Source organism: Syngnathoides biaculeatus, chromosome 15 (genome assembly GCF_019802595.1).
Source record: "Syngnathoides biaculeatus isolate LvHL_M chromosome 15, ASM1980259v1, whole genome shotgun sequence".
In the NCBI taxonomy this organism is placed as follows: Eukaryota; Metazoa; Chordata; class Actinopteri; order Syngnathiformes; family Syngnathidae; genus Syngnathoides; species Syngnathoides biaculeatus.
Genome location: NC_084654.1, coordinates 1,250,253 through 1,268,393, shown reverse-complemented (window position 1 = coordinate 1,268,393; position 18,141 = coordinate 1,250,253). Strand labels below are relative to the sequence as shown.

The 18,141-nt window shown below is 44.3% G+C and overlaps 1 protein-coding gene across 11 annotated transcripts in view; it reads right to left on the bottom strand.

Moving 5' to 3' along the window:
- Positions 1-2,452: 2,452 nt before the first annotated feature.
- LOC133513829 (calmin-like) overlaps positions 2,453-18,141 on the bottom strand; it is a 107,189-nt gene continuing 91,500 nt past the window's right edge. For 10 of the 11 annotated variants that reach the window (XM_061844959.1, XM_061844950.1, XM_061844948.1 and 7 more), the window contains one exon: positions 2,453-5,789. In XM_061844959.1, the coding sequence (XP_061700943.1) occupies positions 5,666-5,789 (124 nt within the window). In that variant the 3' untranslated portion in view covers positions 2,453-5,665. Of the gene's footprint in view, positions 5,790-15,352; positions 15,740-18,141 lie in introns of those variants that run through there. The other variant, XM_061844952.1, reaches the window with a different exon arrangement.

The window sequence follows — 18,141 nt, the reverse complement described above, 5'->3', positions numbered from 1 at the left end:
GGCGTCACCGACTGGTCAGTAAGGACCACAGGGGGATATGACATTACCGTTTGTGCAATTTTCTGAATAACTTTGGCAAGCCCAGCTGCAAACTTAGAACATTGTGTACCTGGCAAATATTACAGTCACAACAGTGGGCATGACACAAGTTAGATATTTTAGGATGCCACCACATGTAAAGTTTGGTTAACATGGCTCTGGGGCCAATATGAGCAATAAGTGGGTTTCAATCAGAATATCTTTTGTTCAGGAGAGGTGTTGTGCTGTATTTTAACCAATTCACTAAGAGACAGAGGTTTGGGCAGGTCAGGAGAGGATTTGTCGGATAATTGGAGAAGCATCTGTAAAACATTGCCCGCAGCCTGCTTGGCAGCCAAGTCGCCAGCATTATTGCCGAGGGCTGTGGTTGAAGTGGATTTGGCGTGGTCAGGGACCTTGACGATAGCCACCGCCGAAATTTTGGCCAGGGCTTTATCTAATCGTTGGATCAGTGTCAAATGTGCAATAGGAGTACCTTTAGCTGTTTTAAAATAATTCTGTTTCCAGGTAGACAAGTCCAACACAGCAGCCGACACAGCGTAAATAGATATAAATAAATAAATAGAATAGACGGTGACAGATTGTCTGACCGCTAGTTCCAGTGCGAGGCAGAGTGCGAGCACTTCCGCTGCCTGGGCTGAGGGACCAGATGTTACTACGGAAGGGGAAACAGTTAAAAATTCACCTGAGGGCTGCTTCTCCACTAAGGCAGCCACCGCAGCCAAAGAGCCATTCGGCTTACGGTAACAGCAACCATAAGTGAACAGAACCCTGGCGTTTGTCAGAGGTTGGACAGAGACGTTGGACAGCACGTGGATAAAGAGAATCTGTAGAATAGAAGAACTGTTACGAGGACATAGCGGATCCTTCAGAGGACACCACTCTGCCCAAGGTCACCGATTTGCAACAACACTGACGTTTCTTTCTGGAAGCTTTGAATCCCAGCTCATGCAAACGAAGTAAAACAAGTTTATTAGAGACAAACAACTCTGCTGTTGGGGCTGCCAACACGAGATCAACATACATCAGGAGTTTACATCCATCTGGGAGTTCTAGATCCTGCAGCAATGATTTCAAACATTGATCAAAAACTCCAGGTGAATTTTTGAAGCCTTGTGGCAACCTGGTGTATTGCAAATTGCGTCCCTGATATTTGAATGCAAACAACTGTCTACGCTCAAGTGCGAGTGGGACACAGAAGAATGCATTTGCCAAATTAATTGCTATGAAGTATTTCAAACCAGGTGTGATGGTAGACAACATTCTGTGGAGGTCTGGTTGAGGTCACAATGGTGTGGTTGATACATCATTAACGGCTATCAAATCATGTGCCATACGATAAGTGTTACCGTCTGCTTTTAAAACTGGCCGGAGTGGTGTACACCACGAGGAGGTGGATGTTTCCAGGACTCCAGAATTCCACAGGCCAGTGAGAGTGTCCTCCATCCCCTGGTTAGCAGCTGTCATCTCTGGACCGGAGGTTAGGGTCAGCTTTAAGAGTGGTGTGTACTGGTTCAGGGAGACCTGCCAGGATCCCAGTCCTGAACATAGCCAGACTGTCCAGGGTGATGTCCAGTTGATTCAGTGGAAAGTTTAGTAGTCAAGTGCTCAAGTGGGTCGTTTAACATGTCCTGTCACTTTGTCAGTTTGTCTGAATCGGGAATTTTACCCAAGTTGTGGTTTTGCCATTATTTTAATGTGCGCTTTTTAAAATCTTGTTTCTTTTTGTCAACATTAAGCATCATTTGCTGCTCAATTTCAATGTATATTTCATCTTTAGTTGGATTATATTCAGCACATAATTATTTCTTTAATTTAGTGGTCATTCTTCTTTGACTAAACCCAACCGAATTCCTATCGCACAACAAATTAGCCTATACTATTCGTTTTTTTCATACGCCCCTTGCGACGTCCCAGGATCAAACCGACGGCAAACCCTCTGTTTTTAAGGGATCCCATCCCTGTTAGGTATAACAGGTGAACCTCACAGTGCAATTGTACGTCTACAATAAACGTCAGCCACGACGGGCTATACATCTTCTCTTTATCTGTTATTCTCTTTATCTCTTATTCTCAATAACTCATATGAGACGTGAACAATCTGATACCAATGACTTCTCAAATTTAGGCAGTTCAATATGCAGAATGCAGTAAACAGGCTTCTGCTTACCTTTGAATTTGGCCGCGACCTGGAGAAGTCAGCAGTACAGATGACCACCCTCGACTTGTCCGTATAACACTCCTGTGTTTCTCATATGTCTCTCTTTATCTCACCTGTCGATGGCCAACGCTCGTCTACCTCCCTCGACTTACGGTCGGGGTCACCAAATTGTAGGGATTTGCGAGTTTGGACTCTACGCGTGTTAACGAATCGAGGAAGATATGACCAATGATTCGTAAAAGTTAACAGCAAATGGATTTATTACAAAGGAATGTGCAATACAGACGTCCGGGTCTTATCTAGGCATCTGCGCACACGAGACGTGTGTCTTCTGGCAGGATAGCCAAAGGAGAAGACAAAAGCTGCCCAGAAACATAAGGTTTTTATATGTATGGGTCCATGGTAAAAGTAATCTTTATTTCAAACAACTTAACTTACAAATACACTGATAGTATAAAGACACATGATGCAAAAATAGCTCTTAAACCTAAATGTTGATGATTAACCAAAAGATAAAATAACTGTGAAAAACAAAGTCTAATTTACTGTATTTTTATCATTTGGTGAAAACGTACAGTACAGTACTTCCATCTTTGCCGATGTGTAATTTAGCACACAAATGAACCATTGTAAATATCTCTAAAACAATAGTGGGATATATAAACACAAAACAATAAAACACACACTTTTTTTTTGCTTAAAAAACAGTCACAACAAAAATGATCCAATTGAAATAAAATTAAAAGAAAAACAAAAACTCATTTTTGACTGATCATTTAAGTGTGTAGTAGACTTTATCACATATCACACACAACTTCATATAAATACCAAAGCTAGCACAAAAGGTCAAATTATCATTGGCCAATTGTGGTTTGGATTTGCCATGGCAGTGACAGAGACTCTAATGTCCTATTATACTACTCAGTACACAATTTGACATTAAAAAAAAAAATAAATTGCCAAGTTCTTTTAATAGTAAAATAGTAATAGTAATAGCCAATAAAAATACAACACATGCTTGGCTGATTTTGGTGCGGAAATCTGCACAGAGCAAGGATATCATTAAACATTCACTTTCCCCACCACTCAGGACCAAGCTCTGAATATGGGGCGCCACAGGGCCCCATTAAGGCCACCACTGACACTGCCAAATGCTCATTAAAATCAAATACATAAAATAAACGAGCTTTTGTACATTTTGGTCTTGACTTTATATTTGTTTAATCAAAATAAACATCACAAGAGGAAACATTTTCATACAACAAAACTGACAGTTGTTCTTGTAAAATAGGTGGTAAAATTGGCAGGAAATCCCCGCATGCTCTGAAAGTACTAGAATTTGACCCTGTAACTGTTTATACTTTATTTAACATTACAAAGTCATACTACATACCACCAGGACTTGAAGAATGGTGACAGCTGTCCTAATGTTCATTTTTTATGGAAATGCGATTAATCTAGTGGCACCAAGACTCAAAACTGGAGTTATTGTGCAACAACATTTGCAATGATAACTGAAAAATAGTTTATTCTATGCCATTTTACATCCATCTATCCATCTTTTACTACTTGTCCGGGTCAGGTTGTGGTGGCCATAGCTTTAGCAGAGAGGCCGAGACTTCCCTTTCCCCAGCCACTTCATGCAGCTCTTCAGGAGGGATCCTGAGGCGTTCCAAGGCCAGCCGTGAAACAGTGTGTCCTAGGACATCCCCGGTGTCTCGGACATGCCCGGAACACCTCACCAGGAAGGGGTCCGGGAGGCATCCAAATCAGATGCCCCAGCCATCTCATCTGGCTCCTCTCAATGCAGAGGACCAGTGGCTCAACACTGATCTCCTGCCAGATGACCGAGCTTCCCCCCCTTATCTCCAAACGGGAGCCCGGACACCCTGCAAAGGAAACATGGTTAGCATAATTTTGTCCGCTTGTATCCAGGATCTTGTTCTTTCGAACACGACCTACAGCTCGTGACCAGAGGTGAAAGTAGGAACGTAGATCGACTGGTAAATTGAGACCTTCGCCTTTCTACTTGGCTCCCTCTTTACCACAACAGACTAATCCACATCACAGCAGATGCTGCACCGATCCGCCTGTCAATCTGTCACTCCATTCTTCCCTCACAAGACCCCAAGATACCTGAACTCCACTTTAGGCAGAATTTCATCCCTGACTCAGAGACGGCACACCAACTGTTTCCGACTGAGGGCCATGGTCTCCAATTTCCAACAGATCCGGTCAGGCACCTCAGCAATTGAGGCGCAGAACATCCTGCACTCGGACTGAATGTCTTCGGCCTCCCCTGGAACAAAAGCAAAGCTCTTTCGGAGGTGGGAGTTGAAAGTCCTTCTGAGAGGGTAATCTTTTAGACATGACCAGCAGACCCTCACAATACGTTTGGGCCTGCCATGCTGGACCGGAATCTTCCTCCACCATTGGAGCTAACTCACCACCAGGTGGTGATCAGTTGACCCCTTCGCCCCTCTCTTCACCCGTGAGTCCAATGTTGTTAGTGCCAATGGCATGGGTAACTATCCATCTATGAAGGCACAATTAAACCTGATAAGTAAAAACAAGTGCCACGGTGGCACAGCTGTAGCGTGTTGGCCTCACAGTTCTGAGGAACGGGGTTCAAATCCCATCCCCCCCTGTGTGGGTTTCCTCCCACATCCCAAAACACATGCATTAATGGGAGACTCTAAATTGCCCCTAGGTGTGATGTTGAGTGCAACTGTTGTCTGTCTCCATGTGCCCTGCAATTGCCTGGCAACCAGTTTAGAGTACCCTGCCTCCTGCCCGATGATAGCTGGGATAGGCTCCAGTATTCCCATGACCCCTTCTGACGGTAAGCAGCTCAGAAAAAGGATGGATGAAAATTTGCAAAGAGCAATAAGAAGAACATTAAATATCTTGTCTTTGTACTGAAATCAATTAAATATAGGTTGAACATGTTGTGGTATGGTGGCTCAGCTGTAAAGCTTTGGTCTCCGAGTTCTGAGGAGCTGGGTTCAATCCTGGCCCCGCCTGTGTGGAGTTTGCATGTTCTCCGCATGCCTGCATGGGTTTTTTCTGGGCACTCTGGTTTCCTCCCACATCCCAAAAACATGCAACATTAATCAGATTAATAAATTGGAGACTCTAAATTGCTGATTGTGAGTGCGACTGTTGCCTGTCTCTATGTGCCCTGCAATTGGCTGGCAACCATTTCAGGGTGTACCCTGCCTCCTGCCCAATGATAGCTGGGATAAGCTGCAGCACTCCCGTGACCCTTGTGAGGATAAGCAGCTCAGAAAATGGATGGATGGACAGGTTGAACATGATTTGTAAATCATGGTTCTCTCTTTTTGTTTAATACAATGTTCCAAGTTAATTGGAATTGGGGTTGTACTTTTGTAAAAACTGCTAAAACTGTGTGTGTGTGTGTGTGTACGACTGTGTTTGCATATGTGTTCATTTGGATGCATATCTTTAATAGTTGATGTTGAAGAGCAGATTGGGCAAAGTCTTCAGCTCCATTTGTGGCAACAACCACAAGCAGTAGAGTAGCAGCCACAGTACAAGCAGCAGATAAGGCTCCCAGCTCTCACGCCACCTAGGAAAACACACCAAACAAAAAAACAATAGAAAGTTGTGCAGTTTGCAAACACAAATTTATTACCAGGTGTTCAAAAGAGAATTTGCTCCATATATGATTCTGAAATATGCTGTAACTGGTTTGGTGAATCCAGTGAAAACTTTAGATTTTTGTATTCTGTACAGTGGTGCCTTGAGATACAAGTTTAATTCATTCTGTCACCATGGTTTATCTCAGCACTATTTTTCCTCTTTTAAAATAAATAAAAATGCCATTAATCCACGACCCCCCCCCAAAAAATCTACATTTTAAATCAAGAAAACTGCTGTATACTGCACAATATAGTCATAAAAAATAGAAAAAGTAAACAACTAGATTTATGAAGTGTAATCACAGTAAAGGTATGAATACACAGTAGTACAATTTGCATGTTGTGACTTTAAATGCTCTCTCTCTCTCTCTGTATGTCTGTCGAAAAAGTTCCAACTGTTCTGCTCCAACTAGCAAAGATACAGTCAAGTATACAAGGTTCCCTCACTACTTTGTGCTTCATTTTTTAAGGCTTCAGCGCTTCACATTTTTTCTCACCCCACCCCCCAAAAATAAACAGCCAATTGGCATACAGTAATTCCTCATTTTTCGCGGTCAATTGGTACAAGACCTGCAAAAAGTGAAAAACTGCGAAGTCGGGGTAAACTTTTTTTGTTCCCTGCTATAGTACTCCACTAATGTATGCTGCTGTTTTTTGTTTTGTTTTGATTTTTTATTATTATTATTTTTTGCTTCATTGGTCCATTAGTATGTAGGCATCCGGCTTTTTCTATGGGGGGGGGGGGGAAATCAGAAATCCTCGATGCACTGAATCCACAATAAGTGATCTGCAAAGTCGAGAGTGACTACTGTATTGCAGGAAGACATATTGATACAAGGCGTGTGATTGGTCCCCGGCGCGACATTGACCAGTGAGCGAGCGCATGTGTGGATTTATCTCGTGAGGTAATTGAACATCATCGAAGCGTCACCCAGCAACTTCCATTCCCCCCTGTCCCTTGTCCTTCTTTTCCGCCATTTTGTACCCTGTTGACCATCAGCGTAAAAACCTCTCCCGTTCACAATGCCACCGAAGCGCTGTGCTAATGTGAAAGCTTCCGCCGAAGCACCCAAAAGGAAGAGGATGATGATGACGATCAGTGAAAAAGTAAAACATTTGGATATGGTCAAGATGGCAGAAGATACGCTTTTGTGGCCATTATGTGGCCATTTTGGCACGAATGAATCCATGTTGCTACATAAAATCCATAAAACCCCTTCTAGAACTTTTAAGAAGGAGGCGAAAGGTGTGATGACTGCAAAATAATGGGATTGTTCGAATGGAAGCTCTGTTAGTTTTGTGGATAGCGGATTACAGAAAAACAGCCCTATGATGATGATGAAGAGGCTGAAGAAAGTGCTGACGAACCTCAAGCTGCAAGGAGTGATTCACCCCCTTCGAGGGCGACGCTTTTTGGCAATTAAAGGTTGGTTTGAAAAATTTCTAAACTGTTACGACCTCAGAAGCTTGCTTCTGTATGGTGAGGCTTCCTCCGCTGACAATGATGCTGCTCGTTGTTATGTGGAGGAAGAATTTGCACAAGAGATTGACACCAATATGGTACAAGCTCTCAAGTTTAGCAATTATGTTGACGGGGTTATTTTAGAGGGGAATTTTGAAGCAAAAGGAAACAACTCCCCATCACCATGTTTTCTCAAAGATAAAAGCCTCATTTACATGATCAGCACCTCCAGCAGAAGATTCTCCAAGTGAGGAATAGGCAGCTAAGAAGATGGATGGATGGATGAACAGATGGACGTAAATCCCCTTGGTTAAACCAGCAAAATATAACAAAGTAGTTGTATTGGGTTAAGACAGTTTAATCACATGCAAGACGTACATTAAGTTAACACAAGATTTAAGATTACAATATCAAATCAATATCAATATAAATAAAACTCTCCTCGCAACCACCTGGAAAAAAAAGGCTTAGGTGCTATAGATACAAAAGCGTTTGGGGAACCAGTGGACTGATTTTTGTACTTGAGCTTTTGGCAAGCAGAAATCAAGAGACCAGGCTTCTTACAATAAGCACAAACAGGAGCAGAGTCACAAGAGTCACGAGAAGACTTGGGGTTAAACTGAGAATGTGACTGCTTCTGTCAGAAGAATTTGAACCTGCCTTGCCCTACCTGACCCTGCATGACAAGTTGTCTGACATGATAAAAAGTCCTTTTGGCGAGAAAAATTGGAAATGCTGGGAGTCAAAAAATAATCATTTGCCAACACTGATACATCAATTAACCTTCTGTTCATCTAAATAAGATCTGAATGAACACACTGCTTAAAATCCTCAATCGAAACTAACTGTCTCAAACCCTCAAAATCTTTCAAGTTTAAGTTCAATCTCTTTCTGAGCCTCAATTTAGAATTTTTCTTTTTCCAACTTCAACTTCTAATTTTCTAAGTTCTATTGTTTTTACTTGTAAATTCCAATTTCTTTAGCTCAAAAATGTCTGAAGGTTCCTCTTTTTCCATGGCCAAAACAACAGGTTCAAAAACTTCATCTATGAAAGAATTCAGAACCTCCATCCATCCATCCATTAACTTTCTTAGCCGCTTATTCTCACGAGGGTTGCAGGAATGCTGGAGCCTATCCCACCACTCAACGGGCAGGAGCCAGGGTACTCCCTGAAATGGTTGCCAGCCAATCGCAGGGCACATCGAGACAAACAGCCGCATTCACAATCAGACCTAGGGACAATTTAGAGTGCCCAATTAATGTTGCATTGTATTGGGATGTGGGAGGAAATCGGAGTGCCTGGAAAAAACCCATGCAGGCATGGGGAGAACATGCAAACTCCACACAGGCGGGGCCAGGATTGAAACCGGCTCCTCAGAACTCGGAGACCAAAGCTTTACAGCTGAGCCACCGTGCCACCTGATTCAGAACAATTTTCAAAATTTGGAATTTTCTCGTAGCAGGTTTGGCATCAAGTTTGAAATGAATAGAAATTTGCAAAAGATTTGATTTGCACAAGGCCCTGACTGCTTCAGGGGTAGGGGATTCAAGAAAATCCTTAAGTTTAAACACCCTTTTGCTGGCTTCACAGTTGAGTTGCAGATATGCAGAAAATTAGAAAAAGTTAAAAAAAAAATGTCTCAAATGTCGAATGAATTTGATCCCGGACGAGCCCACAATTTTGTTACGTGTAAATTTAGAATAATGAAATCCCCTTGGTCAAACCACCAAAATATCACGAAGTAGTTGGATTGCGTTAAGACAATTTATTCACACACGAGATTGAAGATAACACAAGATTTAAGATGACAGAATCAAACAAAATAGGGTTACAATGGCGAATCTGGAAGATTAGGTCATTTAATGAGCCACCCCGGCCCAGCCGCGAGCGTTGTTGTCACTCACTGAAAGAAGGATTACGGAGCCCCCCCAAAACAATTTTTTTTAATAGCTCTATACACACACCTACCATTTGGAACACACAAAGCTCTTGTCCTTTGCACCTGCGCAATCCATTTTTCATGATGAACCTGGTATTTTGGAAAATTGTGAAGAGTGAATCCATCCTCCCAAGTGGTCAAGAAATATCCAGGAATACAACCAGCCGGCATTTTGGCGAACACAAAGAAAGGAACAAAGAGCTACCTTGTTGCAGGTAAAACTGGTATCAACACACGAACCCGCCTGAGTGGGCGTCTGCAAATAACGTTACTTCCTGCTTCTTCTCCAAAACAAATCCATCATGAGGATTTTCATGGCGGGAGGTACAAAAAGCCACAATACGTCAAAATCATGTTGTGTGGTGAAAAAACAGAGGGGCCTTCTGGTCTTTCACATTCTGGCTGCCTTTTTAAAAAAAATTAAAAACATACAAAAAATCATGCTTGTAATGTCAGATGGACTTTAAAGGTCTAATCCAGAGGAAATGTATTTTATTTGTCTATCATACAAATGTAGCTGAAATTTCATTAAAATTTAAAAAAAAAAATTAAACAAATGAAATAAATTAGCGTCAAAGTCAGTCTCAAGATTTTGTTCGAAATGTCACTTACATTCGACAAGTTCCGCAACTCCCTGGAATGTGACGTCTCAGCAAGACAACATTTAGCCAGAAAGTGAAAAAGCTAGCAATGATGATGAGGAAGTGTGTTGCATATGGCTGTTCTGCGTCAAACGCTGACGGAGTCATCTTACATGAATGGCCAAAACATGAACGGATAGGCAGGTTATGGACCAGGTTTGTGAAGACAAAGAGGGCACATTGAAGTTACAAATCAAAGTGGACAGTAATATGTTCCAAGCATTTCACAGAGGACTGCTTTGAAAACTGGGTACAGCGTTCACTTGGCTTCGGTAGCAAGTAAGTACATACGTGATCAATTGTTTAGTATTGACAAGTATCTACCTCGTTTTAAATGGAAGTACAATACTGATATAGATATATACAGTATCTGGAGTTGTATCACACAAATCGTTAAAAAAAAAAAAAAAAAAAATCATACATTATGATTTCTGGATTTTTCTTTTTCGATTATCTCTCCCACAGTGGACATCCACCTATGATGAAAATTTCAGACCCCTCCATGGTGGGAGAACTTGGACTTTTAAATGCGGACTAACAGGTCTTTGAGGGTTGCGTCCACGTTTTGGTACCTCACGACCACGCATCAGCAGTGACCGATCCACGGCCACCTCACGACCACGATCGTTGGTTGCCTGCCTCTCGCTTCGGCGGCGACCAATCCCCCGCTGCCTGATGACCACGCCTCGGCAGCGAATGATCCATAGCAGTCTCATGACCATGCCCTAGAGGTGGCCGATCCACAGCTGCCTGATGACCATGTCCCAGTTGTGACCGATCCTCGGCCACCTCATGACCACATCCCGGTGGCGACCCATCCACGGTCCCCTCACGACCATGCCCCGGCGGCGACCTATCCACGCGGCTGCTTTACATCCACGTCTCATCGGAGACTCATCCACGGCAGCCTCCCGGTCCTTCTTCAGCGGCGACTGATCCTCAGCCACCTCTCACCCATGTCTTAGCGGCACCCAATCCACAGCGACCTCTCACCCATGCCTCAGTGGCTCTCTGTCTTCATCGGCAGCCACCGGCTCTCGATCATGACTAAGGGGGGCTGAGCTGTCACACACTCCTGTCTGGCTCCTGCTGTGCCTTTGGGACCCCCCTGGAGGGCGTCCGCCTGAGTCACCCCGTGGCGTCCCTGGTGCTTGACGTCCTGGCTGACCTCCTGAAATGCTCAGCCGGGTTCCTCGCTTTGGGTGGGTGATGGAAAAATAATTACAGGGTTGCTCACTGTCACAACATGAACAAAGTTCCAATTCTGTCTGTTCCCTTCAGCTTGTCTCGTTAGGGGTCGCCACAGCGTGTCATCTTTTTCATGGTTAATGGGGACCAGAACCCACCGCGAAATGTGAAAAACCCCAAAGTAGGATTCCCCCCATGCCCTAGGAATTTTCATGTTTGTGACTGCGGGTACAAGAATAATGCAGCCCTATGGGGGCACAAACCAGTGCAATCTGTAGGCCGGTCCCAAGCCCGGATAAATGCAGAGGGTTGCGTCAGGAAGGGCATCCGGCGTAAAAACTGTGCCAAACAAATATGAGCGTTCATCTAAAGAATCCCATACCGGATCGGTCGTGGCCCGGGTTAACAACGCCCGCCCCCGGCACTGCTAACCTGCAGGGCGTCGGTGGAAATTCAGCTACTGTGGGTCGAAGACAAAGAAGAGGAGGAAACCGGATCCAGCGTCAGAAGAAAAAGAGGAATGCACAGAGCCTACAACTGAGTGTAGGGACTTTGAATGTTGGGACTATGACAGGAAAAGCACAGGAGTTGGTTGACATGATGATTAGGAGAAAGGTTGATATTCTGTGCATCCAAGAGAGCAGGTGGAAAGGTAGTAAGGCTAGAAGTTTGGGAGCAGGGTTTAAATTATTCTACCACGGAGTAGATGGGAAGAGAAATGGAGTAGGGGTTATTTTAAAGGAAGAGCTGGCTAAGAATGTCTTGGAGGTGAAAAGAGTATCAGATCGAGTGATGAGACTAAAATTTGAAATTGAGGGTGTTATGTATAATGTGGTTAGCGGCTATGCACCACAGGTAGGATGTGACCTAGAGTTGAAAGAGAAATTCTGGAAGGAACTAGATGAAGTAGTTCTGAGCATCCCAGACAGCGAGAGAGTTGTGATTGGTGCAGATTGTAATGGACATATTGGTAAAGGAACAGGGGCGATGAAGAAGTGATGGGTAAGTACGGCATCCAGGAAAGGAACTTTGAAGGGCAGATGGTGGTGGACTTTGCAAAAAGGATGGAGATGGCTGTAGTGAACACTTATTTCCAGAAGAGGGAGGAACATATAGTGACCTACAAGAGCGGAGGTAGAACCACGCAGGTAGATTATATTTTGTGCAGACGATGTAATCTGAAGGAGGTTACTGACTGTAAAGTAGTGGTAGGGGAGAGTGTAGCTCGACAGCATAGGATGGTAGTATGTAGGATGATTCTGGTGGTGGGTAGGAAGATTAAGAAGACAAAGGTAGAGCAGAGAACCATGTGGTGGAAGCTGAAAAAGGAAGAATGTTGTGCAGCCTTCCGGAAAGAGGTGAGACAGGCTCTCGATGGACAACCGAAGCTCCCGGAAGACTGGACGACGACAGCCAAGGTGATCAGAGAGACAGGCAGGAGAGTACTTGGTGTGTCATCTGGTAGGAAAGGGGAGAAGGAGACTTGGTGGTGGAACCCCAAAATACAGGGAGTCATACAAGGAAAGAGATTAGCGAAGAAGAAGTGGGATACTGAGAGGACTGAGGAGAGGCGAAAGGAGTACATCGAGATGCGACGTAGGGCAAAGGTAGAGGTGGCAAAGGCTAAACAAGAGGCATATGAAGACATGTACACCAGGTTGGACACGAAAGAAGGAGAAAAGGATCTCTACAGGTTGGCCAGACAGAGGGATAGAGATGGGAAGGATGTGCAGCAGGTCAGGGTGATTAAGGATAGAGATGGAAATGTGTTGACTGGTGCCGGTAGTGTACTAAATAGATGGAAAGAATACTTTGAGAAGTTGATGAATGAAGAAAATGAGAGAGAAGGAAGAGTTGAAGAGGCAAGAGTGAAGGACCAGGAAGTGGAAATGATTACTAAGGGGGAAGTCAGAAAGGCACTACAAAGGATGAAAACTGGAAAGGCAGTTGGTCCTGATGACATACCGGTAGAGGTATGGAAGCAATTTGGAGAGATGGCTGTGGAGTTTTTGACCAACTTATTCAACAGAATACTAGCGGGCGAAAAGATGCCTGAAGAATGGAGGAAAAGTGTTCTAGTTCCCATTTTTAAGGACAAAGGGGATGTTCAGAGCTGTGGGAACTTTCGAGGAATAAAGTTGATGAGCCACACAATGAAGTTATGGGAAAGAGTAGTGGAGGCTAGACTCAGGACAGAAGTAAGTATCTGCGAGCAACAGTATGGTTTCATGCCTAGAAAGAGTACCACAGATGCATTATTTGCCTTGAGGATGCTCGTGGAAAAGTACAGAGAAGGTCAGAAGGAGCTACATTGCGTCTTTGTGGATCTAGAGAAAGCCTATGACAGAGTACCAAGAGAGGAACTGTGGTACTGCATGCGTAAGTCTGGTGTGGCAGAGAATGTATGTTAAAATAGTACAGGACATGTATGATGGCAGCAGAACAATGGTGAGGTGTGCCTTCGGTGTGACAGAGGAATTTAAGGTGGAGGTGGGACTGCATCAGGGATCAGCTCTGAGCCCCTTCCTGTTTGCAGTGGTAATGGATAGGCTGACAGATGAGGTTAGACTGGAATCCCCTTGGACCATGATGTTCGCAGATGATATTGTCATATGCAGTGAAAGCAGGGAGCATGCAGAGGAACAATTGGAAAGATGGAGACATGCACTGGAAAGGAGAGGAAAAAGATTAGCCGAAGTAAAACAGAATATATGTGCGTGAATGAGAAAAGTGGAGGGGGAAGAGTGAGGCTACAGGGAGAAGAGATAGCGAGGGTCGACGACTTCAAATACTTGGGGTCAACAATACAGAGCAATGGAGAGTGTGGTCAGGAAGTGAAGAAACGGGTCCAAGCAGGTTGGAACAGCTGGCGAAAGGTGTCTGGTGTGTTATGTGACAGAAGAGTGTCTGCTAGGATGAAGGGCAAAGTTTACAAAACAGTGGTGAGGCCGGCCATGATGTACGGATTAGAGACAGTGGCACTGAAGAAACAACAGGAAGCTGAACTGGAGGTGGCAGAAATGAAGATGTTGAGGTTCTCGCTCGGAGTGACCAGGTTGGATAGGATTAGAAATGAGCTCATTAGAGGGACAGCCAAAGCTGGATGTTTTGAGACAAGATTCGAGAGAGCAGACTTCGATGGTTTGGACATGTTCAGAGGCGTGAGAGTGAGTATATTGGTAGAAGGATGCTGAGGATGGAGCTCCCAGGCAAAAGAGCGAGAGGAAGACCAAAGAGAAGGTTTATGGATGTGGTGAGGGAAGACATGAGGGCAGTTGGGGTTAGAGAGGAAGATGCAGGAGATAGGCTAAGATGGCAAAAGATGACACGCTGTGGCGACCCCTAACGGGACAAGCCGAAAGGAAAAGAAGAAGAAGAAGTGCGGGTACAAGAATGATAAATGAAAATATAAAAAAGGGTATTTATACTTTACGTATTTGAGACTAAGATTACAACAGTACACATATTTACTTAAATCTTGAATTATAAAATCTTTGTTAAACTTTCCTGCAACACTTGCCTGACTGTGGTTGGAAACACATGGGAGACACCTTGGTGACGGGAATAATAATGGTACGGAGCACCGGTTTGCTGCTCAGAAGGCTTTATTAGATCCTTTAAGCGCTCAGCATCAACGCGTCCTCTCTTAAACGCCACTCCTCCCCGGTTGCCCTTGCAAAACTTAACTGTACACACAAGCAACTGCTCGCGCTTCGTTTTGATTCCTTCTCACTCAGTGCTCCACACACTGGCACAGTCCTGTCTCTCTCTCTCCCTCTCCCTCTCACACACACACACACACGTGTGCATGCAGAAACACACACACGGCGGAGGATAGGCTCACAGAGGCTTTAAGTTCACTCACGTGCAGCATTGTCACATGATAATCTTCAACACGGTCCATGAAGAAGGACTTGTAGGCATCCCGTTTCAAAAAAGGCCCGTTTCTTCCATGTTAAAAACTTGCACCCACCTCACCTCACTGATGATAATGACGAGCGCCACCATACAGAGGCACATTTCTGAGGTGCTATTTTTTTTATATTTCCAACCAGCCTTCACTGGTCAAAAAGCCTTGTCCTCGAGGGGGCAGATCACTATGAAGGGTCCAACAAGGAGTAAAGTGCCTCGTTCAGAGCCTGGGAGGACATGCCAGTAGCGACCACAGTGTCTGTGCCTTTTGCTGCACAAAGTGGTTGATTCTTGCTGATGGATCACAAACAGGGTAAAAGTGCTCCCAAATAGGAGCCCATTCCTTCCACTAGATCCCTATAAGGATAAACGTGCATGTGGAGTCACCACCTCTTGGGCGCTGCGGAGGAAAATTCCGCTGGGGCACAACACTGTGGTGGTATTGTAACTAAATAATCAAAAAATGTTATTGCTTAATGTTAGATTTATTATTTTATCATGCATTTGTTTAGATCATCCTTGCCCGAATCATTCTCCTTCCGAGCGGCTGTATGACCCGAAGTATAACCCAGTGTCAAGTTGTCTTTAACTCCTTCAGTTCTTCCCCAACTTGAAAAGGGCCTTGGTCTTCAAACACATCAACAACTCAAATCTTCCTCTTTTCACAGTTTACTGATGGTTAAGGTGGTCAGAGGGCGGTTGGAGGGTGATTAGAGGTTGATTAGGTTGAAAACCTTGAACAAAGAAGCACATTGAACACATTGCATTATTTTTTAAATAAATAGTTAATCAAAGCATTACCTTTAACCTTACTAATCACATTTTAAGTAAATGCAGCCCTATGGGGGCACAAACCAGTGCAATCTGTAGGCCGGTCCCAAGCCGGGATAAATGCAGAGGGTTGCGTCAGGAAGGGCATCCGGCGTAAAAACTGTGCCAAACAAATATGAGCGTTCATCTAAAGAATCCCATACCGGATCGGTCGTGGCCCGGGTTAACAACGCCCGCCCCCGGCACTGCTAACTTGCAGGGCGTCGGTGGAAATTCAGCTACTGTGGGTCGAAGACAAAGAAGAGGAGGAAACCGGATCCAGCGTCAGAAGAAAAAAAGGAATGCACAGAGCCTACAACTGAGTCTAGGGACTTTGAATGTTGGGACTATGACAGGAAAAGCTCAGGAGTTGGTTGACATGATGATTAGGAGAAAGGTTGATATTCTGTGCATCCAAGAGAGCAGGTGGAAAGGTAGTAAGGCTAGAAGTTTGGGAGCAGGGTTTAAATTATTCTACCACGGAGTAGATGGGAAGAGAAATGGAGTAGGGGTTATTTTAAAGGAAGAGCTGGCTAAGAATGTCTTGGAGGTGAAAAGAGTATCAGATCGAGTGATGAGACTAAAATTTGAAATTGAGGGTGTTATGTATAATGTGGTTAGCGGGTATGCACCACAGGTAGAATGTGACCTAGAGTTGAAAGAGAAATTCTGGAAGGAACTAGATGAAGTAGTTCTGAGCATCCCAGACAGCGAGAGAGTTGTGATTGGTGCAGATTGTAATGGACATATTGGTAAAGGAAACAGGGGCGATGAAGAAGTGATGGGTAAGTACGGCATCCAGGAAAGGAACTTTGAAGGGCAGATGGTGGTGGACTTTGCAAAAAGGATGGAGATGGCTGTAGTGAACACTTATTTCCAAAAGAGGGAGGAACATATAGTGACCTACAAGAGCGGCGGTAGAACCACGCAGGTAGATTATATTTTGTGCAGACGATGTAATCTGAAGGAGGTTACTGACTGTAAAGTAGTGGTAGGGGAGAGTGTAGCTCGACAGCATAGGATGGTAGTATGTAGGATGATTCTGGTGGTGGGTAGGAAGATTAAGAAGACAACGGTAGAGCAGAGAACCATGTGGTGGAAGCTGAGAAGGAAGAATGTTGTGCGGCCTTCCGGAAAGAGGTGAGACAGGCTCTCGATGGACAACCGAAGCTCCCGGAAGACTGGACGACGACAGCCAAGGTGATCAGAGAGACAGGCAGGAGAGTACTTGGTGTGTCATCTGGTAGGAAAGGGGATAAGGAGACTTGGTGGTGGAACCCCATAATACAGGGAGTCATACAAGGAAAGAGATTAGCGAAGAAGAAGTGGGATACTGAGAGGACTGAGGAGAGGCGAAAGGAGTACATCGAGATGCGACGTAGGGCAAAGGTAGAGGTGGCAAAGGCTAAACAAGAGGCATATGAAGACATGTACACCAGGTTGGACACGAAAGAAGGAGAAAAGGATCTCTACAGGTTGGCCAGACAGAGGGATAGAGATGGGAAGGATGTGCAGAAGGTTAGGGTGATTAAGGATAGAGATGGAAATGTGTTGACTGGTGCCGGTAGTGTGCTAAATAGATGGAAAGAATACTTTGAGAAGTTGATGAATGAAGAAAATGAGAGAGAAGGAAGAGTTGAAGAGGCAAGAGTGAAGGACCAGGAAGTGGAAATGATTACTAAGGGGGAAGTCAGAAAGGCATTACAAAGGATGAAAAATGGGAAGGCAGTTGGTCCTGATGACATACCGGTAGAGGTATGGAAGCAATTTGGAGAGATGGCTGTGGAGTTTTTGACCAACTTATTCAACAGAATACTAGCGGGCGAAAAGATGCCTGAAGAATGGAGGAAAAGTGTTCTAGTTCCCATTTTTAAGAACAAAGGGGATGTTCAGAGCTGTGGGAACTATAGAGGAATAAAGTTGATGAGCCACACAATGAAGTTATGGGAAAGAGTAGTGGAGGCTAGACTCAGGACAGAAGTAAGTATCTGCGAGCAACAGTATGGTTTCATGCCTAGAAAGAGTACCACAGATGCATTATTTGCCTTGAGGATGCTCGTGGAAAAGTACAGAGAAGGTCAGAAGGAGCTACATTGTGTCTTTGTGGATCTAGAGAAAGCCTATGACAGAGTACCAAGAGAGGAACTGTGGTACTGCATGCGTAAGTCTGGTGTGGCAGAGAAGTATGTTAAAATAGTACAGGACATGTATGATGGCAGCAGAACAATGGTGAGGTGTGCCTTAGGTGTGACAGAGGAATTTAAGGTGGAGGTGGGACTGCATCAGGGATCAGCTCTGAGCCCCTTCCTGTTTGCAGTGGTAATGG